General features: G+C 40.4%; 1 protein-coding gene across 2 annotated transcripts in view; it reads left to right on the plus strand.

The window, feature by feature from the left end:
- chchd6b (coiled-coil-helix-coiled-coil-helix domain containing 6b) overlaps nt 1-27,295 on the plus strand; it is a 52,082-nt gene extending 24,787 nt beyond the window's left edge. For both annotated transcript variants that reach the window (XM_026168463.1, XM_026168465.1), the window contains 3 exons: nt 3,290-3,360; nt 14,753-14,888; nt 27,124-27,295. In XM_026168463.1, coding sequence (XP_026024248.1) covers nt 3,290-3,360; nt 14,753-14,888; nt 27,124-27,147 — 231 coding nt within the window. In that variant the 3' untranslated portion in view covers nt 27,148-27,295. The remainder of the gene's footprint in view (nt 1-3,289; nt 3,361-14,752; nt 14,889-27,123) is intronic.
- The last annotated feature ends 411 nt before the right edge of the window (nt 27,296-27,706 follow it).

The raw sequence follows: 27,706 nt of genomic DNA on the forward strand, positions 1-27,706 counted from the left end.
TCTCAGTCCACAGCTCCTGGAGGGTGTTCAGACAAGTGTACGCTCAAGGATCATCTGAACACAACAATTCAAGTAGAAACACAGATTTAGTCACACACCTGCATGTATGCAAGCTAATACACAACCACTAATCCCCTCCGTGAACCTTTCCAGCAACCCCAAAACCTTGCCTTCCCCCACTGAGGGCTGTCATCCCCTCTTTCTGCTTCTCCATATAGGGCTTTTGTCCCCATGGGTGGAAATGACTTGGAAGATCTCAGTGTGTGTATGCCAGTGATAGAGCTACCTCCTCTCTGTAGTCACGAGAGCTGAGCTAGGGCTATTCCTTGGGGTTTGTTCTTGATTAGACACAAAATAACGTGTGTGTGTGTGTGTGTGTGTGTGTGTGTGTGTGTACAACCACTGAACAGCATCACAGCCCCCCAAAGTTTCTGTTGGATTAGCTGTACCTGCCTAGCTTATTCACATATGTTGATTCTCTTGGTTTTTCCTTTGGTTTGTGTGGAGAAAAACAGACAAGATGTTCAAATGAAGCATGAAAGGCTCCAAATTGGAAAATTCCTGACAATCTCTGAAGAGCACACAGTTTGCAGGGGTAAAATATAGTGTTTCAAAGTATGTTTTACAAGCAGTGACGGCATAACTAGTGAAAAAGTTTGTTTTCATTGCAGGTTTCTGTGATTTTTTTATTTTATTTTATTTTATTTTATTTTTTTTGCATCACTCAGTCACCTATCAACCACTGCCTTACCTCTCTGAAACCTTTTAAGATCGAGCTTTCGTTTAGGATTTGCCAAAAAATGACCCCTTTTGACAGCAAACATTTCGACACAGTCTGTATTTATAAAACAGGCATATTAAAGTCTGCAGTCCCTTTAAGGAAGGTCCTGCTATTGTGCATCTGTTTTATTGAGTTGACTTGGACACTTGATGGAGATGAGCTCTACCAGTGCTGTCCTCACTGTTACAAGTTAAAATGTTTGCTACAAAAAAGGTTCATTGTCAGCAACAAGTTCACTTTACCTTTAAACCATCGACTTGCTGCTTCTCTTTCTGGTGCCCAGCTCTCTTTGTCCTGCATAATCAGAGGCACCCATGGGTTTAAGCCCCTGTGGAGACATCATTTTTTTTATTTTTTTTTTTTATCTTGGCTCAAACACTTGATGTCCCACAAGGGAACCATAAACTTTTAAGTTTCAGCTCAGCCTTCCTCGGAGTCTGTCCATTGAGCCCATTGACCTGAGGCTAAGGGCTAAGCCACTAATGGGAGACTAAGTTCTTACCACAATATTCCCAAAGGGTGAACCAAAGTAGTAGCTTCACTCCAGCAAAAAATGAGTCTTTAATGTCCATGAATTGAGGGACTGGTTGCTAGTACTGTCAGATTATGGCATTTATTAGTGATGGTTTATGCTTAGTAGATTAATAAAACATCTGAGCAGAAGTTCAGAGGTCTGAAAATGTCTCTTCTTTCAAAAGTACAGGATGGTGGTATGAAATATGCTTGACTTGAAACCTTTGAGTTGGAGTTATTACTCCCCCATCCCTGTCAAGGTATGGTATTTAAACCTAGTCATATACTGGCAAAGGAGAGACATGGCGACAAGAGGAGTCTAATCCTGAGTTCTGTCCTGGATAATCCAATATAGCACAGCTAGGAAGCATAACTGGCAGTCATACACCTGGGGATGTTTGGCATTTTCACATTTTGAGTTATTGTGCAGCCCAAACATAAACTCAGGCAGATAGGGGAGGTAAAGTGTAGCTACATTTACATTAGCATGTTTATGCACCTCTGCATTGTCCACATTTCTGTCTTAGCGACTGTTAGGTGTGTTTGAAAATGTTGTGGTTGGAAAAGGAAATTTATGTGCTGAATTGATTTATTATCATATTTATAATGGATCTTTTTGAATCCCATATAAAAGGTGATTCTTGTCTAAATCTGGTGCCTACAGCTTCACTACTTCATCAAAGTTGGTGCTGATTTGAAATATCCTCCTCCTTACAAGACTTATGACTCCTTTTTTCCATCTTTTCTTTAAAGAACAGGGATGAAGATAATGGAGAAGCAGATTATTACACCGTAGTGAATACTAAAAGATAGGATTAAGGAAAAGATGCCTATGACATTACTTGATTCAGTTCCAACACCAGACATTCAGATCAGAAATTGCATGTCTGCACATCAGCTTGAAATAATGAGATGAGAAAATGACTAGGGGGCACTGGAGGAGTAGAGGACTAGGGATTGTGGGGGAGGTTTGTGTTTGATCCCATCTCTTCTCTACTCCATCACTTCAATTATCTTCCTCTCCTATCACCCAGTCTTTTGGGAATATGGGGAATAATTAAGTAAAAGCCGGAGCACCGCGGTTATTGGTTTAAAATGGCGATTACTGCTCACTGAATGCGTACGAGAGGTTTGGCTACAGAGATTTGCTTTGTGTTTGGGGTATTCTAGACAAACTGTATTTCAGAGGTTTCGACGCAAAGCCTGCCAGGTGATCCTACGTCTTACTGAGATGATGATTTTAAATGTACTCGAGACTTTTTCCCACACAAGCACACACGGGAAAGTTCCTCAACATAACTGATAGAGGTCCATATAAGTATGCAGGAGTATGCTGGTTCGAAGGAATGTGTGTGTCCATTTGAATCCCTGTGAAAACAGAGCAGGAAGATGTGCATAAAACGTGTGTGAAAGGCAACTTGGGGTTGTTTTCTATTAACTTTCTGCTATTTCCTGCTCATTTAGACCACGATGCTGTACAGTTAGCACTGTGACCACTGATTACAAAGGCGTACTCTATGCGACCTGGCTCTAGTTACAAGATCAATTTGTGATGTAACTTTATTTAAATGCCACAGTTTGTCACATGAGAGAAAGAAAAACACGAAGTACTAACAGACTATCAACATTCAGATTTGTAAGCAGGCTGTAAAATTCAAAGGTCACTAATTTAATGAATGTGACATTTTCCAATGTTGTTTTATGCATTTTTCTTATCGTTGCTGGCTTTTAAAGCTTGTACTAAATTGGAAAAGGTAGTTGTAATTGTGGTAAAATTATGTAGATTATAATTCATGGCACTTGATTTGGGGACTTTAATGTAGTCTGTTTTGATTTTTCTGTTTTGTAATTGTGTGATCTGAACATTAAGTTATACTAAGCCTTGGAAACAAGTTCTAGTATCATTAAATGCAGCCTCCGTAGAAGCTTTTTTTTGAGCCATGAAACACTGTTGAATTCATTCTCGTATTTCTTACTTTGTCTATTTGCCTGCAGAGTTTTGAAAACTACAAGGAGACGGCTGAACAGTACAACCAGGCAGCTACTAAAGCTGAGGCTCGAATCCGGTAAATATTCTGTATTACCTTTGTAACACTATGTTTTGGTCAAAGAACCTGCTACACTGCTACTTGCTTGCTTACTCAGTATTTATTTTTCACTCATTTCATTTCTAGATTGTTTTTTGCTATTTTGCATCAGGGTTTTTTTTTTAAATACACCTTTAAATGATCTACTGAGATTCACATCTGATTTCTTTGCTCTATGCTAGCCCTCCAAATTTAAATGGAAGATGCACTGGGAAGTTGTCAGAAAGCAGATGTGCTTGTGTAAAGGTGTAAAGGCTATTTGCGACATTGGTATGCTGTTAATGTGAACACTAGACTCCCTGCTGCTTGGCACTTATCCACACATAGTGGAGAGGCTGGGTGATAATTTGCTATTATCACTTCATGTTGCCTCCATAATATTATTGTGACAAAAAATCTCTAATTACCATATCAATTGATATTCCTCTCTTGATAATAAGGTAATGTTTCCTGTTTTAAAATACGTGGGAATATACATGGATTTTTTTAAATTAAAAAAATGGATCCTTAATTTTGTATTAGCTTTAAATCACAGGCCATTTTTACCATTTTAACCTTTACGATGGATGAATATCAGAACAAAACAATGTCTAGATATTGCTGCGAGATGTTGTCTTTACTTTTCAGTTCTAGATTTGGCACAGTGAATAAAGTAAACATATCTTTTCATACCTTTTATGTTTGCTTTTCTTGCCTTTGTTTAAGCTTCTCGGTTGTTTCTTTGAAATCTCACTTTCATGTGTTACTGTACTGTGAAAAAATACAACTGAATTTCTTTTTCTTTTTGGGCTGCATCTAACACTGAATTTTCATAATCAAATGAAGATGGGAATATTTAGCGTGGTACAAAGTTAATTCTGAGGCCCTGGGACCATTGGAGAGTGGCTAGGGGAAAAAAAATCACTGTTAATCCAGACAGGCGCACACATTATCCTCAAAGCTTTTAGGAGTTGTTCTCTGATCTGATGGTCTACAAGTAGAGCTGTTTGGAAGCAGGAGTCCTTCACATGAATAGAATTCCAGTTTCAATTATTTGAAGGCATTTAAATGTTGAAGATTACACATGTTTCTACTATGAATACCTGACTGATGTGTAGATTTGTACAATGACATAGGCTCATTTCCACTTGCAACTGTTAGGTATGGGGTTAGACTCCCGTTTGCCTTCAAAACTGACTTAGTCCTTCATGGCATAGATTCAACAAGGTGCTGGAAACATTCCTCAAAGATTTTGGTCCATATTGACAGCGTCAGTCATATCATGCATATGCTGCAGATTTCTCGCGTTCAACCACATCCCAAAGGTGCTCTATTGGATTAAGTACAGTGATCTTATTGTTATGTTCAAGAAACCAGTTTGAGATGGTCTGAGCTTTGTGACATGTGTTACCTGCCGGAAGCAGTCACCAGAGGATGTGTGCACGGTGGTCATAAAAAAGGGGTCAACAATAATACTCAAGTAGGTTGTGGCATTTAAACAATGCTCAGCTACTAGGAAACCTAACGAAAATATCTTCCCACCATTAAACTAACAACAGCAACCTGAATTATACCAGTTTAATGGTATGTTTTCAAGTAGTGTAGGAGATCAATCAGTGTTTTTGAATCTTTTGTAACCTGGATTTGTAGCCTCAATTTACCAGTTGTCAGCTGACAGGAGTGGCACCCAGTGTGGTCTTCTGGTGCTGTACCTCATCTGCTTCACGGTTGTGATGGATTGTGGATTTAGAGATGCTCTTCGGAAGATGTTGGTTGTCAGATGTGTTTTGTTTTGTTGTGTTTTTAGTTACTGTTGCCCTTCTGTTAGCTATAAGCAGTCTGGCCATTATCCTCTGACCTCTGACACAAAACATTTTGGTCCACAGAACAGAAACTCCCTGGTAATATTCTCTTTTTTAGATCAACCCTAGAAATGGTTGTGCAAGAAAATCCAGGTTGATCAGCAGTTTCTGAAATACTCAGACCAGGCTGTCTGGCACCAACAGCTATGTCAAATTCAAAGTCTCTTAAATCACCTTTCTTCCTCATTCATTCAAACTTTAACAGGTCATCCTGCCTGCCTGCCTGCCTACATGCATTGACTTGCTGACGACTATCTGATGAGATATTTGCGTTAATCGGCAGTCAAGCAGATGTACCTAAAAAGTTGCCAGTGAATGTATTTATCTACAATATCAGAAACATCTACTCTGTTTCATCACGGCTTCTTCTGCATATGTGCAGATCAATGGATTGCGTCTGCTGGAGAGATTTCCCAAAGCAGATATTTATAATGCATTCCATAAATGAAGAGCCTAATCAGCGGGTCCCTCCAGCCTGACGCTTCCATCGGTTTTTCAATCTCATTTCTAATTTATCTCACTCTGGCTAATTAGACATTTGTGTTAACAAGCAGTTCAACAGGTATACCCAGCAAAGTGGCTGATAAGTGTGCATTAATGTAGCACATTGGAACTTCTCTGTCCGCACACGTTTTTGTTTTTGTGGTGGGGGGATGGGATCGTGACGGTCTCTAATAGCCACCAGCCTGGTCTGCTCCAAGGCAAACAGAAATGCTGTGACTTTGCTAGACACAGTGGTGCTCTCCTGGGACAACAGTGATTTCAGTCCTGTCAAAAAAATCATGTCAGTTTGATTCAACACTGAGCCACCACCACCACACCTGCACTGCCAGAGCATCTGAGCATTTCTAATTTATGCCCCTCCATAATACTTGTTCTCACTTCTTTCCAATTTTTTGTCAGAGAGCTGTTTTCCTTTTGGTTTCCATTAACACATACTTTTCGGTCTGTACCCTGATGTCTTTTTGTACATAATTATAATAAACGTGTAAAAACGGACCATTAACAAGACAAAATTGTAATTTAGGAGGTGCCAGTATCAGGGTTTTACAGAAGCAGTGCTAAAATGATAACCCTACTACAGAACAGTTCAAGTCTTTGAACTGTTCTGTAATAAGTTGGTTTTATTATTGAGTAAACATTCTTTCTTCTTCCACTTTGTTTCCAGTGTGCACATACTTAATGATTACTATCATTTAATGGATCAGTCTGAAACCTGGAACCTGGATAGTAAAGGTAGAGCAAGTTTGTGACGAAAGTCATTAGTGGGTGGTTGGTTAGTGTAATGGCACCAAACCTTCTACAGTGTTGTTTGTATTTGAATGCAGCTGTCATTTCCTACATTGAAAATTATTTATTTGTCATCATTGTCACCATTTTCTGTTACCTTGAAGAGAAAATATTCAAATTTCCATCTCCTTTACAATAATGTATTTCCATACAGCTTTTATACTTTACCTTTGTAGTACTAGTTGTTGTGTTTATTGTTACGTTGTATAGAGCAGTAGCACACAGTTTATTTCACATTTAGAAACGGCAGAAAGAAAAAGTTGCTTGGTCTCTTTTCTGGCTTTGTACTGGCAGTGACCTCATCCACAACATTGCCATTTTCTTGCACCTGGTCCACTGAATTCAGCGGCAAACAATTCAAGTCTAAAATTTCGTCCAAATGATTACATTAGCAGGGATTTGCTATTGTCTACGGCTGCATGGAAGAGGTTAGGAGATCACTTCAGCACAAGTTTGCCAAAGGCATAGCATTTAGTCCCACCACAATGTGTTTCTATTGCTTTTTTTCAGTGCGGCACACAAACTTTCACTCCTTTTCCGCCTTTCTATCTCTGCCACCAATACAGGCACACTTTGTATTCAGGCAGCCATGTGCTCATCATGTTCTGTCAGCATTTGGGCAGTGTTTCATTGTGCTGTGGTCACGCTGTCGTTTCACACTACACTGACCACCCAGTAATTATTCTATTTACCCACCGCTGAAAGGAGGGGCGAGCACTCGGGGATTCAGCACTGTCTAACATGCTATGTAGTTACAATATGTCTTCTTTTCTTTTTTTCTTTCTTTTTTAGGGAAGGTCTGTGTCTCTGATTTAGCATCTCTCCATCTTATTGTAACAGTTTCCTAATTTTAAAATGAAGCCTGGATAGCTGACTCCTTAAAGTCTGTTTTAGTACAATTAATAGCAGAGCAGGACACCTGTGCACCGGATTGACCACACCAACTTTTCATCTCAATGCAGTTTAAACATAGATAGCCTCACATGGCTATAAAATGGACTGCAGTTTTTAGCACTTTTCATGTCTCTTTTTTAGCCCTTGAGGTTGCTACTTGATCACGAGTTATTTACCTACACTAGTAACCATGGCTACCTGATGGAAAGATTTGGGCGAACCACAGAGCCCTATAAATACACTTAGGGAGGCTGAAATCAGGAACAGTAGTCTAGAGAAGTTAAGAACACCACCATTTCCCTTGTTTATTGACTTGTTCAGCCGTACCATTTTTTTCTTTCTGGTTCTCAGCTTTGATTCTAGGAATGACCCCAAATAGTTTAAGTGCAAACGCTAATGCTAAAAGCAGCCTCTCAGACTTGAGGTGGCTACTTTCATAAAAGCAGAGCAAAAAGATGGAAGCCCCTGAGATGTTGACTGTAAAACATTATTCTCATGTGGCGACATAGCGAACGGTAAAATGTTATCCAGTGTCATCTTCTACTTGCTTTGCCCAACAACATGAGGTTATTTAGAGGAGTTAATCCATTAGCCTTGCCTTGGGGTATCTGACTACCCATATTCCCTCAAAATGCTTTTCTGTAGAGACCCACAACATTGCAGTCAAGCTTACCTTAAGATCTAAAAATCCATTAATCCTCTTAAAAAAAACTTGTTACTCTCAAAGTGTTAGCAAAGACAGAACCTTTGCAAACCTCAGGTGGATGTCTGGATTCATCATAAAGTAACTGCTCACAGTTTGTAGTTAGAACAAACTCAGATGAAAGCATGCTTTTATCTACTTTATTCTGTATATGCTCTCTGTGTGTGTGTGTGTGTGTGTGTGTGTGTGTGTGTGTGTGTGTGTGTGTGTGTGTGTGTGTGTGTGTGTGTGTGTGTGTCTTCCATGTCCAATTAATGAAACAGACAGGTAGCTTACTGTAAGGATCTCTGTGCCGTCCAAAGCAATAGACTGCTAGTCATTACACGAGACAGGACCTGTCGGCGCCTTGAACCTTGTAATCGGAAGGTTGCCGGTTCGAGCCCCGGCTCGGACAGTCTCGGTCGTTGTGTCCTTGGGCAAGACACTTCACCCGTTGCCTACTGGTGGTGGTCAGAGGGCCCGGTGGCGCCAGTGTCCGGCAGCCTCGCCTCTGTCAGTGCGCCCCAGGGTGGCTGTGGCTACAATGTAGCTTGCCATCACGTGTGTGTGAATGGGTGGATGACTGGATATGTAAAGGGCTTTGGGGTCCTTAGGGACTAGTAAAAAAGCGCTATATAAATACAGGCCATTTACCATTTACCATTTGAACCGGCAGAGATTTACCATGAGGACAGAAGGCTGCAGTCACTTAGACACTCTGCCTTTTTGACTGCCTCTAAAAGCATATGAAGAAACACAATTGTACAAGTTTACAGGACTCATTTATTAATGGAGTAAATTAGATAGGTGAGGTTTTAGACAGGTTTATCTTAACAACTCTTGTCATTCCAACCATTAGGGTAATAGTTACACCATTACATTTATTCACATTTCTTGAGGTCTTCAGGGATCAACTCATATGCCAGAAACTCAGAGGAGCAGATTACCCCTAAATTAAATGTGCATATTTTTCTACTGGTTAGTGTTAGTTCTGTCTAACTGTCTAGACTGTTTTGATAAAACTTGCCCAGGAAATATTTTCTATCTGCCGAATTGGACCCACCACGTGTGTCACTACAGAAGAAACATCCCTCTACCTGTTACTGTAGGGCCAGCTGATGATGGACACAATACAATTTTATTAACTATATAGAATATAGTTTCAAAATAAGAATGAGAAGATGAAGAGTAATTGTTGCAATATTAATAGTAATAGTGCATTGATTTAAATGATTTTCTGCTTGATATGATGAGCAGAATTTCAGCACAGGCCCTTTGTGGAGTGACTAGGTATGTAAGCATACAGTATAGTCAATAACCTGATGTGTGTGTTTAATAAGCAAAGATGTGTATTAGAGTTAAGTTAATGTGATCTTTGGCATATTGATATTAAAGTGCATTTTTTTTTTTTTTGGCCTAAAAATTCCTGTATGTAGGGGGAAAAAAAACTATCTATCCATCCATCCATCCATTCACTTCCGCTTATCCTTTTCAGGGTCGCGGGGGGCGCTGGAGCCTATCCCAGCTGTCATAGGGCGAGAGGCGGGGTACACCCTGGACAGGTCGCCAGTCTGTCGCAGGGCCAACACACAGGGACAAACAACCATTTGCACTCACATTCATTCGCACATTCACACCTAGTGACAATTTGGATTGTCCAATTAACCTATCCCCACAAGCTGCATGTCTTTGGACGGTGGGAGGAAGCCGGAGTACCCGGAGAGAACCCACGCAAACACGGGGAGAACATGCAAACTCCACACAGAAAGACCCCGGCCTGATGTTGGAATTGAACTCAGGACCTTCTTGCTGTGCGGCAACAGTGCTAACCACCGTGCCACCGTGCTGCCTAGAAAAAAACTAACAAGGCAAAAATCTCATTGATATCAGTATCATTTTTTGGGGGGGAGCATTGGGACCTTGCATAAGAACATGCTGAACCAGCAAATTATTTAATGATCTAAAGATTACCTGGTGCTAATGGAAGGGGAACAAAGAGCATGTCGCCTCACTGAGAGGCAAATTATGAAATCATGTTCTAGATTGTATTTTACCGTGCAGAAATAATATGCTCAGGCTTTGATGCGATTTGTATTCTGTGCTTAAAAGCTACACTGTTTTTAAGGGGAAGTGTAGTTGTTAAAAGAAAAGGACAAATGACACGGCACCAAACTGGAATTGAAACTGTTGATAGAAGGGAGAGTGATGGAAGGCGATAGCAGTCCCCTATCATTCCTAACTCGAGTGAGTCGTCCAAGCGCAAGTTTTCCTGATTGAAAAGTTATCAGTGATGAGATGTCACACAAACACACGTGCACATGCGCCTCTTATCTTGTTCCCGCATGTCACCTGTTTTAATGAAACACTGTCCTTATCCACTCCCATCTCTCTCTCCCTGTATTCCCACAAAGAGGTTGGCGGGGATCAATCAGCCAGGCCAACAGAGTGCGAATTTTTTATCCTACGTCCTTATCTGCCTTCAGCATTTCATCTGTCAGCATATGAAGATAAAGGGAGAGTTCTGTCTGTCTTCAGTCTTTGGGTTGTTCTAGATTTGAGATGAAGACTTTGTGTGTTCGCAGGAGTTGAGATTAAACTTGGTAAAGTTTTGGGCTGGTGTCATATCGTGTGAAGTGAGCTTAGGACTTAAGGATTGCTGCACACTTTGCAAAGGTAGGATAAGTGATTATTGCGACTACCAGAATAATCAAAGTTACTGAATTTAGTCAGGCATTAGACACCTCACAAGCTGTAGCTAAGTCTGCAGCTCTAATTTGATGTGATCTCAAAGTAAGATTTCTGCCGAACCACAATGTTGCGAGTGTTATCCATATGGCAGTTTAATAAAAGCTTGACAAAGCCTCCAACAAAACAAAATGCATGCTCTGCCATTTCTTTTGATCTCACCCCAGCCATGACATCTTTGATCCTCTCTTCTCTTCCTCTCCACTCAGCGTAATATTAAAAACCAAAAGTACAATGCCTTGGCTGCTTCTTTAAATGAAACCAAATCCTTGTCATCATGCATTAATAACCATTCACACACATCACACACACGCACAAACACAAGCAGTACCATCTCAGACACAGAGAACAATAAAAAGCGGTGTCCTTATGATCTTCTCTTTTTCTTCTTATTGCCTAATTCCCCAGTGTCATGCTTTGCAGCAGACCAGAACTTGAGCTTTCTTCATAAAAGCCGCACACTGCCAAGGTGAGACAAAAAAATAATGAGAAACTTTAACGATTTGAGCCTAATCTTTCCCCCTCAGTGCTGCACGTATTTATGCAAAACGTCACAGACAGAAAGCAATTGGAGTGTTATTTTGCTTCTTTTTCCCTGCAAAAGTTGGCTATCAGACTACCTTTTTTTTTTTTTTAATAAGAGCTCACCTTTAATTTCAGTCAAACAAGGCAGTTGGTGCAGATTAGCAGAGGCAATTTTCTGCTTCAGATTCCATTATTAAAACACACGCTATCAAAAAGTTCCTCTTGTTGAATAGAAAAAAAGGATGATTTTCTTTTCTTGGGTTTGGATTAAGACCTTGTGGTTATTGTTGCTGTTATCTGCTATTCTTGGGGAGGAATTCACAATGCCGACCAGCTCTCGAGATGCTCTCAAGTTAAACACCAGCCAATCTTATAATGTAATCAGGTGATTGAAAGCCCAAGCTGCTGATTTTTACCACAATAGCATAATTTACATTTTCTGTGCAATAGTACGAATACCTAGAAGCTGACCATTTCTGTCCCCACACATCAACATCTCTGTACCAAATTAATGTGGAATGGTCACATCACATAAAAGATTTACCCTTCTTCCTCGGCGCCGAGTGGCACGGCACCACATGATGTGGCAGAGGTTAAATGCAGATTATGATGATTGCTACTGGGCTACTGTTCGTCCATGCACGCTGCAAGGGCTATTTGTCATTTAATACATCACTGTCACATTCTCTCTCCTGCTCTCTCTCTCTCCCCCTTCTCTCTCCCAGGTTGCATTCACTTCTCTTTTCATGAATATTCTCTCCACCAGTGATTTATTTAATCCTGTCGCTCTACCCTCCACTGCACACGGAAGCGCACACACACACACAGAGCCACAGACACTGGGACTACACAATACACATACCAGTGCAGAGAAACTTCTCCCGCAGTCTTGTTTGTGCACACGGTTTATCTCATGGACACACATGCAGTGCATTCACAAGGTACAGATCAACACACGCACGCACGCACGCGCGCACACACACACACACATGCACTCAGGCTTATTGTGTGTATTTGTCAGTGAAGGCAGGGACTGCTGAGCTCATTCATATGTAAAGGATGCATGATTCCGTAATTGCTTTCTGCGGTGGCATGACTGCAGTTCTGTATGTGTGTGTGTGCACATGCATGATCGTGCACATGAATACCAAGTGGTCAGCTTCCCAAAAAATAAAAGGCATGCCCCATCATGTCAGATGGTTTATTTGAAGTGATGGAAAACGTGCCTCCTTATCAAACTTAGAATTTCTGTTCTGTCTCTTATTTTAAAGGCAGAAAAACTACCATCATATATGACATCATGAGGTAGATTAGACATTTATAGTATGTTAAGCTGTGATGATTGAGATAGTTTAGCTGGGGTCTGTACCCAAGAAAAGTTTGGATTATAAATACCTACAGTAGGTCTTGTTTGGAGTCACAGAGCAGAGAGAATTCCTATTTTAGTCTGTTCTGTTCTGTTTTACTCTGTTCTATTCTAGTTCAGGCTTAAAGTTCATGCTTGATCTTGGAGAGAGCAGTGGGAAACAAATCTCACCTCTAGACAGTAAAGAATAATCATGACTAACAATTGGAAATGCAATAATAAAATAATTCCATGAAATTTCACTGCATATCATTTAACATGATCAAATGCCCGAGTGAAACTATTGAATTGGTTTTGAGGTGAGCTTTTTTTCAATTCGCATATTTTATTCTACTTCAATTTGACTCTAATCTGTATTCCGGTCCTAATTTTTTCACTTAAATTCCATTTCAGTCCTTTCTCTTAATTCTATTTTCTCATTTTCTCTTCTGATATATTTTATTGCATTCTATGCTGTGAAAAATAACCCAGCAAGAAAGGAGTGTGTGCAAAACGTCAAACGGCTCTTTCCGAAATAAATTCCATCCATCATCTTCTACTAGTCATATTTCTTAGCTAATACAGGGGAGCCGAGCATTTTCCAGCTGACATAGATTTTTAGGCAATTTTAAAACAATGTTTGTCAACTTACAACTGCAAAGAATTTGCAAATGTATCATCTATAGAAAGTAATACTCTTAAATGATATCAGAGAATCTCACAAAAAGTAACCAAAATTTACAATGACAACAAATACTGAATGGCAGTGATCATGGCAGAACTGCATTAAAATGGACACATTTCTGCAAGGACTGAGCTTTCTTGAAACTACTGTTAATGCAAACAGGAGCTACATCAGTAAATTCAAGTTAATACTCAATCATGATATTAAACAATTTATTAAAAAAGATCAAAATCATCTAAAAGATCATCTTGTTGCTGCAAAAGCCAGGGTGTATGACATATGGTCAGCCTCTGCATCTGTGAAGGTACTACTAATACTGAACAACACAAGGCTTTACTTACTATAGCAACACAAAAAACTCACAATGGCAACAAGGATATCAGTTAATGGAAAGAAGAGACGGGGTCACCACATGGCCCAGCTTCTTAGTTCTTGAAGGCCCTCTTTAAAAACAAACTGACAAAGCTGAACAGAAAAGTGGTTGATGTTAACCAACAACCGAAATGGGCATCATGGATTGATTAAGCGTCTTTGTGTTCATGTATTCCCGTGCGTGCACGTATGTGCGCGTACATATCCATATCCCAGTCCTTCCAGTTGCAAGTTCTTGTCACAACAGCAGGTAAATTACCACGAGCAACAGAGCACTCAAAGATTACCCTCTTATAGGATTAGCATTCGCTACCTGTATGCGCGTTAGTGCACGTGCGTATGTGCCGATCTCGTATTTCGTGGCTGCGGTTTCGATTGTGTGCTTTTCTCTACACACATGTACTGTACGTGTGAGTCAGATAAAAAGAAAAGAGAAAGTTTGACTTTGACTCCTAAGCTGCTTTGTTGATGCATTATTCATCTCTCCACAAGCTGCACCTTAAAGCCTTTGAAACTATCTTAGCTACTTCAACTGCGACTAAAACAAACCACAAACAGTCTCGCTTTTCTTTTTTCTTTTTTTTTTGTTGTTGTTTTTTGGTTTGTTTGCTCATCGTATGTACTTACACCAAACAGAAGCTGTTATTGCTAAAAGCAAGCTGAACTTAAAGGAATCACACCCGCCAGCGCTCATTTCCTTTGACCTCGTCTGTGTGGCTGTGGTTGAAATTTCCATTAAGCAATCACAGTTGGAAATAACAACTGTTTTGGTAGTTATTTTCCTGATTATCTGAATCAGTGTTTCGACAAACAGACGCTACAGCTTTGTGTTTCTCATGTGTGACAACTTCTATTTCTATTGCAGCTGAACTGACTTTACTATCTTGAGTTCACATAGTAGCATTTACAACCTTGATCTCTGGTCCTGGTGGGTGGGGGCGGTGATGTTGGCAAGCAGATTTGAGCTTTTCCTTCTCTCTGTGTGTTTCTAGACCCCAACATACTGAATATCTGTGCGCTGAGCTGCAGGCCAAGGTGCTCGAGTGCTACAAGGAAAATCCACAGGAGACTCTCCACTGCTCCAGCCTGGCCAAACAATACATGACCTGTGTCCATCAAGCAAAGAAGGTAGGGCACAGAAGTCATCTTTGTCAGCTTTAGTATCTTTTGCATGTGATATTTAGTCGAAGGTTTGCTTAATTCGGCGTATTAGAGTGCAGTTTGTGTTGCTCTAAATAGTTTCTCTTATCATTCATTCCCCTCAAATTTCCTTTGAGAGATGTACCAACGTCCCTTTTTTTTTTTTTTAAAGCTGTGGTTTTCAAAGTTGTTGTTGTTATTCGGGGGTTTTTTTTCCTGGCTTGCCGGAAGGAAAAAAGAAGAAGAGAAAAAAGTTCCTTGCACACAAAAAAACGACAATAAAAAAGGATCCAAGTTGAGTTTTAGCAAAATAAAGGTCAGAGCGTTACCATCAACAAACTCTTGTTTATTTTCCTTTATTCCATATTTTGAGTGAGGGACACATAAGGACATATTTTTAAAGCCTTCTTCCCCCCGTGAAGACGAGAGAGAAGGCTGGCTTGAATGAGTCAGACCTAGGAGTTTGACAGCCAGACCGACAGTGGACCAGAAGGGTGCAGAGACAAAGAATCCCTTCAGTACCTGCACAGAATCAGTTAACTTCTGAGAATCACCATCTACATGTTTGTTACTTTGACACTTCGAGTAGAAAGTTAAATCAATACAACGTGCTCATTGAGCGGATTTATAAGTCACCAGGCGTGCACTGTGTTTGGGGACTTTCTGATAGGAAGATTACACCATTATTAGTGTATTAAAATCAGTTTTGGCATTCAGTGCATTGAAATGCATTCTGTTTTCTGCAGATGCTTTTGCAAATAGTGTTCAGACCCTATGCTTATCTACAAAGTGCTTATTTTAGCCAATTTCTCCATCAAAAAACCAATAATGAATGGGCCAATTTGCACATTATTATCATGACAAAATGCACTGATACGGCTCCAAAGTAGATAAAAGCCACAAAACAACAATTGGTGAATTTGGCAGTTTAAACGGTTGATAAAAGCAAAGCAAAGGCTCACAATAAAAGCAATCAGTCTTTTTAAACTGGTTCAAAAGATCAGCTTGCTATTGGGATGTAGCTCTTTGAGGAAATACAGTGCATTTGAGTTTGTATATTAGACCAGTGTTTGTATGCATGTGCTATATAAATTCTCATAGGAAGTGTTTGTTTTTTTAAAGAATAGACGGTACTGCACAATAAAGCCAAACAGTTTTTGTTTTCTTTGAAGCCGGCCGAGTTTTAATTCATATCCAATTAGGCAGATCTTTGACTGTGAATGGAAAATGAAGGAGAAAACACTACGGAGGCTGAAAGAAGGCAGCTTAAAGGGCAAATGAATGAAAGGCAAAGATCCAGTCTATATAAAGCACATCAGCACTGTGCCCATACATTTATACTGTTTTATATTGAAGAGAAATAAAAAGTTCCTAACTTTCATCTTGGTAGAAAGAGGATGGATTTGACTGATGTAGATAAACACAACATAGTTCATTTTGTCCTAAATATAGTTTTAGATCTCTGAATTTGCCACTATTGGCCACGTTTTTGAATCACTTTATACTATATCCCAGATTTAATTTTATACTAGGGTGCTGCTTTATTTCAGTTTTTTGCTTTCTTACTTGAAAAACCAGTTTCGAATCAGGACATTTTATCACTGACATCTTCTCTGTCTAACCTTTCTTTATAGGGATAATCTAACAGATTAAATCTTTCTTTTAAAGAGTAACCTGTACTACTCGTTTGAAGATGCTGGGCTTTTCAGTTTGACCTTTAAGACTTTTGAGATTTCTATCCCAAGCTGACGCGTAAAAAGCCATATAAATGTTTCTGGATTTAAACTAGAAATATGGAAACCTAAAAGATTCCATATGTAAGCGTGGCCTTAAACTATCTCCATCTAATATTTTGTCATGTATTAGGATATCCTTTTTTCCTTCCCGCTTCCCTTATCCACCCATCTTCTATATTATCTGTTCATCCGTGGATCTTTTCCTGGTGCTGTTGTGATTGATCCCCCCTTTTTCTTTTAGTCACCATCCTCCATGGTTGCCATATTAAAGCTTTTTTCGCTGAACACATTGTCACATTAACCGGTGTTTAGCTCTGTTCTGCACTGCTGCCCGTGGAGCTCTCTTACATCTTATTCAGGTCTGACTATGTATGTTTGCCTCATCCTAAACCCACCCCTGGGGAGACACTTTGCATATTTCATACATGGGGATAAAAAATCACTAATTTGGCTAATACGGCAAGTAAACTTTAGCAAGTAATTACACATTGCATTAGGGTTACTAGCAGGGAGGGAGCACTGATAATGGACAGATGGCGCCAGTGAAAGTAGTAGTAGTAATGAATCCAGGAAAAAGGTTTCAAACAAAGATTTTATGTGAGGGACCAGTGCATGCTTGCTAGTTATTCTAGTGGAGGTAATAGTTACTGTACTCTGTGTTTATTTATTCAGCTTTAGCTTTAAATGGCTGTGAGATAGTTTGCAACACAACATCCATCATTTTCTTTACTACTTATCCAAATCAGAGTTTGAGGATTTGAGGGGGGCTGGAGCCCATCTCAGCCACTATAGGGCAACAGGCCGGACACACCCTGGCCAGATTACCAATCCACTGCACAGAGACACACAACAACACATGCTACATTCACATGTGTTTAGTTTAGAATCACCAGTGGACTTAATGCGCATGCCTTTGGACTGTTTGAGGTAGCAGGAGTACCTGGAGTGAAAAGTGCAATATTGTATAAACCCCCTGTGGAAAAGGGCCCTGGTCGATTGTTATACTGTGAGGTGACATCATGCACAAATTTATCAATATATTCGCCCATCATTAATACATTTCTCATAAAGCTCCAGTAGGCGGAAAAGTTCCCCTCCCTCTACCTGTCTGTTCCAAAACTTCCCCAACAAGATGAGCACAGGTATGTGGAAGTGCTTCATATAAGTGCAGACTTTTGGCTACACACGGGATTCAAACCAGTCTCCCTTTGCATAGCCTACTGTAAAACCTGAAAGCAAAGTGATCTGTTTTATAAATTGCGAAAAAGAAGCATTCCTTACACTGCAGGTACTTAGCTTAGGATCCTCAGATTTTTGTTTATTGTTCTTTAAGATTAAACTAATCCTAAAATATCCCTCAGTGCAAACAGAAAATGTTAATATCTAATCTGATATAATTTAATTTGTCAGTCTATGTTCACACTTTGAAACTGTTAAAACAATAAAACTCAAGTTTCACTTAGTTTTGGAATCTGGAGTGCAGATTGAGTGTATTGTGCACGCGAAAACTAATTTTAAAATTGTCTTTTGATCACAGACCTCTGTCCAGGAATTATCCGTTTTATAGAACTTGGTGTTTTCTGAGTTTTTATGGAGCTATTTAGTAATGCTGGGTTAGACTACGTTTGGAATGATGCCCAAATGAAGTATAAAAGAGAGGGTAGATGAGTAGACCTCCCAGCAGAGCCCCCTGATCAGTCAGCCTTAATGAAAAGAAATAAGTGGGTTCTCCCAAGACCCCTCTGGTCATGCAGACAGCTGTCCAGTCTGCTTGTGTGTAAATGGATCTGACAGGGCCAGCAGCTTGGCAGAGCAGAGCACTTGGATGAGCGTTTCACCAGCAAAAGGTTCAGCATTTGCTCCAGGTGGAAAAGGGTCAACAGGGAGCAATATGCACTGCAGATTTAGTCATTAGAGAGAGCACTGCATCATATTTCATTATGAAATATAATGTTCTATAGACCCTGGAGAAAATGTTTTGTTATGGTCGAGACTGTTAATAATAGAGCTAGTGCCTGTGCTTGCTCCTGTTGTTGTAAAGGGAAACTGATGTTTTTTACTTTTTAAAAAATCGGAATAGGACATGTTTTAGAAAATTCTATTTATTGCTCCAGGAAATACTTGAAAAAGACTGTCACAAGAAAATCTCCAATTTTCAACCAGCTTTTACATAATGTGTGATTTCTAAATTGGATGCATCATTTGGGAAATGTCTCAAATCTGTTATCCTTCATAATTTTGTAATTTAAAAAAACAGTTTTTCCTCCTTGAGTGAATGACTGATACATCATATTTTTGAGATGTTGGTTTACAGAGATTTTTGTTTGAATTAACGAGCAGAGTAAACTGGCTTTCATAGCCTGATAAAATAGAAATTAAAAAAAGACATGCAACATTTGGATGCAGTGATTTTTTTTTTTTGTTCTCTGCGGTGCAACAATAACACAACTGCTCAATAGGCAGCAAAGCTTTTAGCCTGGTGAAAACCTCCAGACAGCTTAAAGGCTCTGTTCTTTTGTTATCTGCATTTGCTTGTAAGGATTTTCAGAAGCAGACACATTCTTCCCTATGATTAAAGGGAGAAAGCTGTATTTTTCTGACAAATTACTCGTTGTCTGAAGTGGATACCTTATGGTTCACACATCATCGTTTTCTCTCTTTTGGCTCTTTCTTTCTGAAGCATGACAGCTATTGAATAGCACGTGTCTGCCTAAAAGCTAAATCTTAGTTATTTTTGTTGTCCACCAGACACTCGTGTAAGCAAAGTTCACATTTGTGTACATCAGCAGTAGGCTCATACGATTTAGTGGTCAATCCTGTCAATTCCACAGAGCTGAGAGTGACTCACATGACTTTCCAAGAGTTTATTCATGTAGACGCTGCCATATATTTCTGTTACTCTCAATTGGAGTGTCTATGCTCGCCAATCAATCTGCCAATAAAACCAGTGGCTTGCTTATCTGTCTTTTCTGCCAGAGTCTTGATCTGAACATCACTAGAGTATCTATCTCAATTTTTTCTGTCTCTCACTTGAAGTCCACCCAACTCACTATCTGCAGCGGCACAGCCTTCCTTATGTCACTCAGAGGTTCTTTTATGTTTTATGATTCATGCATGGATGCACACACATACACATTTTTCACACATTCTACCCTCTGCCATCTATTAAAGACAGTTGGTTCAGGATATGGCCTTTCACCTCCTCTCTGCTATCACTCCCCTGTCCCTCTCCTGTCAGTGTCTCAGCTCGGGCCATTGTCATGCATATGGAACCCACTGAGTGCGTGTATGTGTGAGGAGTACAGGGTAAATGTCAGCTCACCAAGGCCCTACGTTATCATGAAGCTCTGAGCATTTTGTCTGTCTTTCGTGTGACAATATCCGTCTCATATTTTGTCATTACTGTATATAGACATTTCCATTGCAAAATTTCTATATTCTAAGCATCTGTGTGTGTTTGCATGAGCACAAGCCCACCGAATAGTCTGAGAATTTTTGGTTTTTATGATCTAGTCTCGCATTCAACCTCCTTCAGAGGAAAACAAAACACAGCCATCCTCAAAGTCATATTCAAGAACAAACATTTGTCAACCCACCACTTACAATAATTGTCACCCCTCCTCTTCTGCAGTACTCCAAGGTTTCAGTGCCAACTAGTGCAGAATGCTAATGCTATTGTTGCCCTATTTAATACAATCAGCCTGGGCTAACAATATCATATCACCACACTTTCTGTTGCATGTCACATACTTAACCCACTTGAACCTGCTGGTCTTCAGTCCGTGGATTTTTGTCTGCTCTGATGTGTTGATATGAATGAGCAGGCCCTGGTCTCCAAGGCTAGAAAACTCTCCATCCAGCACCAATTCAAATATAATCTCTATTCATAACAGCAAGTCTGAAAACACACGAACATGGTTCACATACAATAAACATGCCTCCTGCACATTTGGGCAGGTGTGACATAATAAAATGCAGAGATTGGTATAGTGCACAATAGCTGCTAGCTTAGACAACAAAGGTCCCACAAACCTGTCATAATTATTATTCTCTGTGTGGTTACAAAGTTGCTTTGAACAGGGCATGGTTGTTGGCGCCAGATGTGTATAACCATTTCTAGGATTTACAGAGAATGGTCTGGAAAAAGAGAAAATATCCAGCGTGTAGCAGTTCTCTGGGTAACAATTGGGACAGGCTCACCGAAATTGGATGACAGAAGATTGGGAAAGCGTTGCCTGGTCTGATGAGACTCGATTTCCTGAGATTCAGATGGAAGGGTCAGAATATGACATAAACAACATAAAAGCTCTGCTCCATCTTGCCTTTTAAGAACAGTTCAGGCTGCTTTTGGTGCTGGTGGAGAGGGGGACATTTCATTGGCACACTTTGGACCCATTAGCACAGCTCGAACATTGTTTAAATGCCACAGTCTATTTGAGTGTTGCTGCAAACCATTTCCACCCCTTTATGACTACAGTGTGCTTGTATTGTAATGAATGCTTTTAGCTGGAGAGCACACCTTGTCTCAAAGCTAGGATCATTTCAAAATGGTTTCTTGAACATGACAATGAGTTTACTATACCACGGCTATATTTGTGACCAGATCTTAATCTAATAGAGCACCTCTGGGATGTGGTGGAATGGGAAATTTGCATTATGCATGTGTTCCTCACAAATGTGCAGCAGCTATGTGAAGCTATCATATCAATATGGACCAAAATCTTTAACCAGTGTTCCCAGCATCTTGTTGAATCTATGCCACAATTAAGGCAGTTCCGAAGGCAGAAGTGGAAGCAAGCCAGTAAGAAGGTGTACCTGATAAAATATGCGGTGACTGTGTGCAAGTCTCCACTTGTAAATAATATTTTAGCATAATTTTTTTTAATTGTTTGTTTTCTCCATGCCTTTTTCTGTTGGCAGTTAGAAGTTAAACTTGGCACATCATTATGGGGGAGATTTATATTATTAGTTGATTTGCCTTGTGTCAGCAAATAAGATTAACAAAGAGAAAACTATTCCCACACCAAGCCAGTTGGAATGCTACACAAGCTTCCAGCTGGCTTCAAAAAGATATTAGTAATATAATAACATGACGATGGTGCAGTGCAGGATGTTGTATGTTTGCATGTTTATTTGCATCTCTTATCAGATTTGTCATCTGAGTGCTTATTTGTGTAGCATATTTGTGCATCTGTGTAGCACAATCCCTCCCGTTTCCAAACATTTTAGTTGACGTTTTCCACACATGCCACTTTGAACCACAAATTCACTTACTTCAAGTAGCTGTCCATTTCTAAATGTAGTGCCAGCAGCATCTTAAGTACCTCTCAAGACTACATTCAGCGTAGACCTCCATTGCTAGGGAAAAGAACAGGATGGCTCTAGCGCTGGCAGACTACTTCCCTCTGCTTCTCCCTCGTATTTCACCTGCAGGTAATTCTGGCAAGAAGAAAATCTCTTCCGGACATGTTCGGGCTGCAATGATGAAGTTGTCTGTTTGGGGTTTTTTGTGTGTTTTTCAGCTAAAAACAACAACAACAAAAAAGATAAGAATGTGGATGAGTGTTTGAGATGGAAGAGAAAGGTGCCCGTCACCAGGGTAATGGATGGAGACTGATGAAAGAAAAGAAGCTGGTAGAGGAAGAGGCTTACACATGGCTGTCAGTGAGAAAGGGTTCATTGAAAACTGTAAGAGAGCGATACAGAAGGAAAGAGTGGATGATAGACAAAATGTAGATAGGACGACTCTGTCAGTGGAAGGAATGGAAGGGCTGAAGTAGGGAAAAGGAAAAGAGGAGGAAGCTGTGTCAGTCACTATTGTGAGAGTGAGGAAAAAGCATAAAGATGGTAAAATTAAAAGCACACAAGGAAATAGTAGTGTGGTGTGTGTATGCGCACGCGTGTTTGTTTTTGTCTTTTTTTGTTTTTTGCATGACTATCAGTAGTAGCAGGTGGTGAGCCCCACTGTGAGCCTTGGCCTGCCTGCTAACTCTAATCTGATAACGCAGCCACTCTTCAGCAGCGGTTTGCTCCAACACACACACACACACTCTTTTATATGTGCACTCATGCAGACACACTCGTATATAGACCCAGTCAGTTCTTTATACTGTATTATCCCTGTTATTAATATCATTTTTATAGAGTCCTAGTTTTGCTCTTACATTGATTATAGCTCCTGCTTGCTTGTGAGAACACATTCATGTAATTTTGCGTGTGTGTCACATTCTCATACACACAGGCACATATTTCTGTCTTTTTATGACTGTCTTTCTCTTTCACCCTTTTACCTCCTTCCATTCCATCTCTCCTTCACATCCATCATCTCCAAGGCGACCGCCCCATGAACGCACAGGCCACATAAAGATTAGCTGGTCTCTCTCGTGTCCCTCCCCTATATCCCCTCCACTCCCACCTACCCACCCCACCATGTGCCTGTCTCTCAAGCCTATAGAAACACTCCATCAGCATCCAGCCAAACATGTCTTCCATGCTGCTACACTCCACGGACCGCAATCACCAACATGCCATCGATCCTTGCCCCCCCCCCCCCCCCCCCCCCTTTGCCAGGTTTCAGCTGCCACGTGTCTTATTTCATTTGGCTAAAAATAACGTGTCAGTGTAAATTGTGACAAAAGAGACTTGCTATATGAGGACTGAGGAGCTCTTTAATTTCAGAGTGTGACTACCATTATCGACTTAAATAATCCTCTATTTAATGTTTGCAGTCATTAATCAGAATCAAAGATACTGGATAATAAAATGCTGTTCCAAAGGAATGTTGACATGTTTGGTTTAGAAACTATTTTTCTGCATAACAGTGAAAAAGAAATCATCAAATGAATTCAAAGTGTCAGGGAGTTTGTTTCTTTAACAACTATAAACCAAAAGAAAGACTGAGAGAGAACCTTTTAGTGATTCTGTACTCGCCCCGTGAAGTTCACCTTGAAACTTTGATTATTTGCTAAGAGTGGAAATCTGTGAAGCTTTCAGTGATCATGATGCAGAACTGATCAAAGTTCATCATTTACCAACAATATCATAGTTATGATATTGGTGTCTTATCAATACCTCTCAAGGCTTTCATTTATGAAGCACCCTGATTGGATTTGGGACTCTTTTGCTTGGCTCCCAGCTTAAAGTGTGCCACATTTGCCTCACTGGTTAATATAACCCACAACAGAAACTCTAAAACTGGAAACACAACTCCAAAAGAGTCACACGGTTGTGTAAGTAAGCATTATTTGATAACCAGTGTGCCGCCATATCATTTTAAAAGGCACAATGTAAGCATTGTTTTTGCAACTTGTTTCCGGTGCAACCCCGCCCACCACCAACAAAACAATTTAATGTTCTTACACGTGTAACCAACCAGCTGACTAACTGCACTGGAGGCTTCCTGGATTGACTAATGGAGTGTGTGGCTGTCGTACTGACTGGGTAATGAGTGAATCGCTGTGTGTTTATAAAGCAGTCATAGCCACGTCCACTGTGAGTATCTGATTGACAGTTCTGCCTGGCAACTGTCTCTGTCCCTCCTGAGAGAGGGAGAGAACTGAGTGCTGTTAGCACTGAGCAGAGGAGACAGTTATTGATTTTCTGCTTGTCTATTATTTTTGTTTTTTGCAGAGAAGAAACAAGTGAGCGAGTGAGTGAGGCTCCTCTTCTGTGTGCTGCAGATGCTTACGCGTGTGTCCACTGTCTCCATGTTGCCTATTAGCTTAAAACTGTGGAAGTGTGAACACGCGCACGGTGTGCACAGCGTTGCTTCTGTGCCTTTTTGACGTTCAAAGTTGATTCGCAGCCAACAAACGCAACGATCTACTCCTCAAACTGCTCGCTAATTGGACAGAAACTGGCAGGTGGAAGAAAACATGCGTTTGTGTGACTGTATGTTGTCTCTGTCTTTGTGTGAATCCATGTTTTTGTGAATATTAAATCTAATTATGAGACAGATTTACAGTGATGGTAAAGTCAACTTTAAACTTTCAGTGCTGGTGAATAGAAAGCATAAAAGATAAAGATCAAGGCAAACCACAGCTCAGTCTCCAGGTGTGAAGCTATAGTTTTCCAATCTAGCACAGATTCTTGAGGAACACATCCATAAGGCAACATTAAAACCTTTGTAAAGGGTAGGATTTTTTTTCCAGTATAGCTGCATTAGAATACATTAGCTCAGTGTACCTAATAAACCGGCAGCTGGTGTATGTCTAAACCTCAGCACAGACCTTGAGCTAGAATATTTGGCTGCCCTTGCTGCCCACAGTTTTGTGCATGAAAAGCTTTTCCTGTCTTTAAATTATCCAAGTGAGGATGGCGGCAGTCCAAATTTAGACCTGGGGCACCAAATTGAACTGTGTGTACTGTGGGGGGTGCCAGGGGTCAGTTTGAAATTCAGGAACTACTTCATACACTATGCATTAGGCATAATGTTCCGTCACAGTGCTGTGTAAGAGTGTGGCAACACCAACACCCCTCTCGCCACGCGCGCGCGCGCACACGCACACTGGTGTATGCATCAACTCCTGCTCGCATAAACAGCCGCTTTCACACAAATAGTGAGTTTTCACGCACACATGCAGACACACACTGTCCCCCTTTATATCTCAGAACGTGAGTGGAACAGTAAAGCTAAATCCCCTTGTCACATTTGCCGCTCATCTCCAATTCAAAGGCACAGGCTGCGATGCCCTCGGATGCACTTGGCAAGTGAACAGCTAACCTGCCCGCCAGCATATCTGCCTGCCAGCCGAGCACAGGGGTAGTTAGCATGCCAACTAGCACACCCAGCAGCGTCAAGCTAATGCTTCACTAACCCTGTGTTGCCCCGCGTCTCTTCCTGCAACTGTGTGTTTGGATGTGTATTTACGCTAGAGGAGTTCAGTGTAACCCCATAGTAAATTGGCTTTCCGAAACAAAATTAGCTACAAGTGTAACTCTGTGTAAACATATAAAGACAGTACTTAATAATCTTATTTCAAGAGACTGCCAGGTCACTTGGAAAGTATTTTGATACAGAGTAAATCTCCAAGGCTGCTATTCTTCATCCCCCATTTAATCTTTTCGCTGCTTGGTTCCAAAATGAGGTGTCCTCTAAATTATTAAACCATGAGACTGGTTCTTACTTGGCAACTATTAAGTACAGTCGCTGTGCTAATATCACAATATATTGTTCTGCTTTTAGGCGATAATTCTTCTTGGGGTGGGATAAACGTCACCATCTGGTACTGAAAGTAAGAATCCAATAAGAAACCGCTCCAAACTGCATGCTACACCAAGAGAAAAATCGTATTTTGTGTGTGTGTGCTGCTGTGGAATGGTCTATATTAACAGGCACCAAGCAAATATGATCCAGTGCTCTTGATGACAGAATGAAAATGAGTAAAATCAGATAAATTACGATGACATCTTCAGCCTCTGCAGATTGTCTTCTGTTCAAGTGCCTGTTGCAGCTCTTGGGCTGCACAGCAAATCCCCAAAAAATCACCTGTTATGAGTGTGGCTAAAGTATGTCAAGTGTAGGTCTACTGTAGCAATAAACCACTTTAGACCTTCCCTGCAGCTACTCTGATTCACTGGATTAGAACCTGTGTGTGTGTGTGTGTGTGTGTGTGTGTGTGTGTGTGTGTGTTCTTGTCCAGCTAGCTTTGTAAAGACCAGTATGAGTTTTAGACTTTGGCGGCGAAGACATTTTCTGGAACTGTGTTTGTCTTTACATTGTTTCCCATTTTTCTAAATGTAGTTTAGCAGCAGTGAAAGTAGCTACAGGCTAAACACGTTCCTGCAGAGGTCAGACCTTCTGCAGAAGCTTGTCTTAGCATTAGCCCGTTATCCCGAGGGCTGTTGACATCTCCAGTCCAGTGAAACAAAAAATAGGTTGCATTTTTGTTCTTTTGTTTTTTCTACACAACTTTGGATCCATCATATTGAGAAAGTAAATATAGTTATGTCTTCCACCACTTGGCAGCTACCTGAATGAATTTTGTTTACCTTTCGAAAGAAGGTTAAAAGCAGAATAAATAAGCTCTGCTTACAAAATACGGATGTGTACTTTTTGTGCATCATTGTGATGACATGTTCTTGACACTATTTGGGATACGTTGACACTTAGAAATCTAATTTAGTTTTAAAAATGGATTATTGTTTAAAGAAAATTCCATACAAATCCATATCTCTGGGTAATCATTGATATTCTCCAGACTAGAAAGATGATCGTGTCCCCAAAGTTGTTAGCTGGAACTGTAATTTTCTGCGTTAAGTTCCAGATATTTTAAGATGTTTAGGTATTTAATGTGGTACTGTTCTTTGTATACTGACCATCCATCATCAGGCTAGTTTGTTTATAGTAGGGAATAGATTTCCCATGATGCATCCTGGTTTCTCTTACTTGTCTTTTGGATTCTAGCAAAGTAAATGTATTATTTGACAGTTGTTCTTCTTTTTCCACTCCCTTGTCATCCCCCCCCCCCCCCCCCCCCGTTTTCCAGAGCACTCTGACGAATCATGGTTGAGAAAGTCAAGAAATGGAGGAGATCTGAAGGAAGAGTGCATGTCAAGTCTGTCCTGTTTTTGTTGTTTGTTTTTGCTTCCCTTTCTATCAATCCGTCCATTAATTTAGCCATGTCAATAAATAAATAAATAAAAACTCATCCTACTTGGTTTTTGAGTGTATTATCTTGACTTGTCACTCCAGCGTGTACGATGTGTTGATTTACGGTCACGTTGTGCCAGCACATTCCCGCTGTCTGTGAAATAAATCCCAGTGATCCAGTGGTGATGAAACTGCAGGTTTGTATCGTGTGTGTGTGTGTTGTGGTGAATGGCTATCTCTTGTCACAGCATGCTAATAATGGTTCCACTACTGGAAATGGGGTCGTGTGCACCCTTCTGACAATGCTGTGCAGGCCCAAGGGCTTATTGTGCACTGTGTGCATGGTTTCATTAAGAGGGAGAAGCGAAAGGAGAGTGAAGGAAATGAGGGATAAATGAATTGGAGGACAGATGAATACTGAAGCATGCACCAATTAGAGTGAGAGTGTGTGTGTGTGTGTGTGTGTGTGTGTGTGTGTG

This window comes from Astatotilapia calliptera, chromosome 5 (assembly GCF_900246225.1).
Source record: "Astatotilapia calliptera chromosome 5, fAstCal1.2, whole genome shotgun sequence".
NCBI classification, from domain to species: Eukaryota; Metazoa; Chordata; class Actinopteri; order Cichliformes; family Cichlidae; genus Astatotilapia; species Astatotilapia calliptera.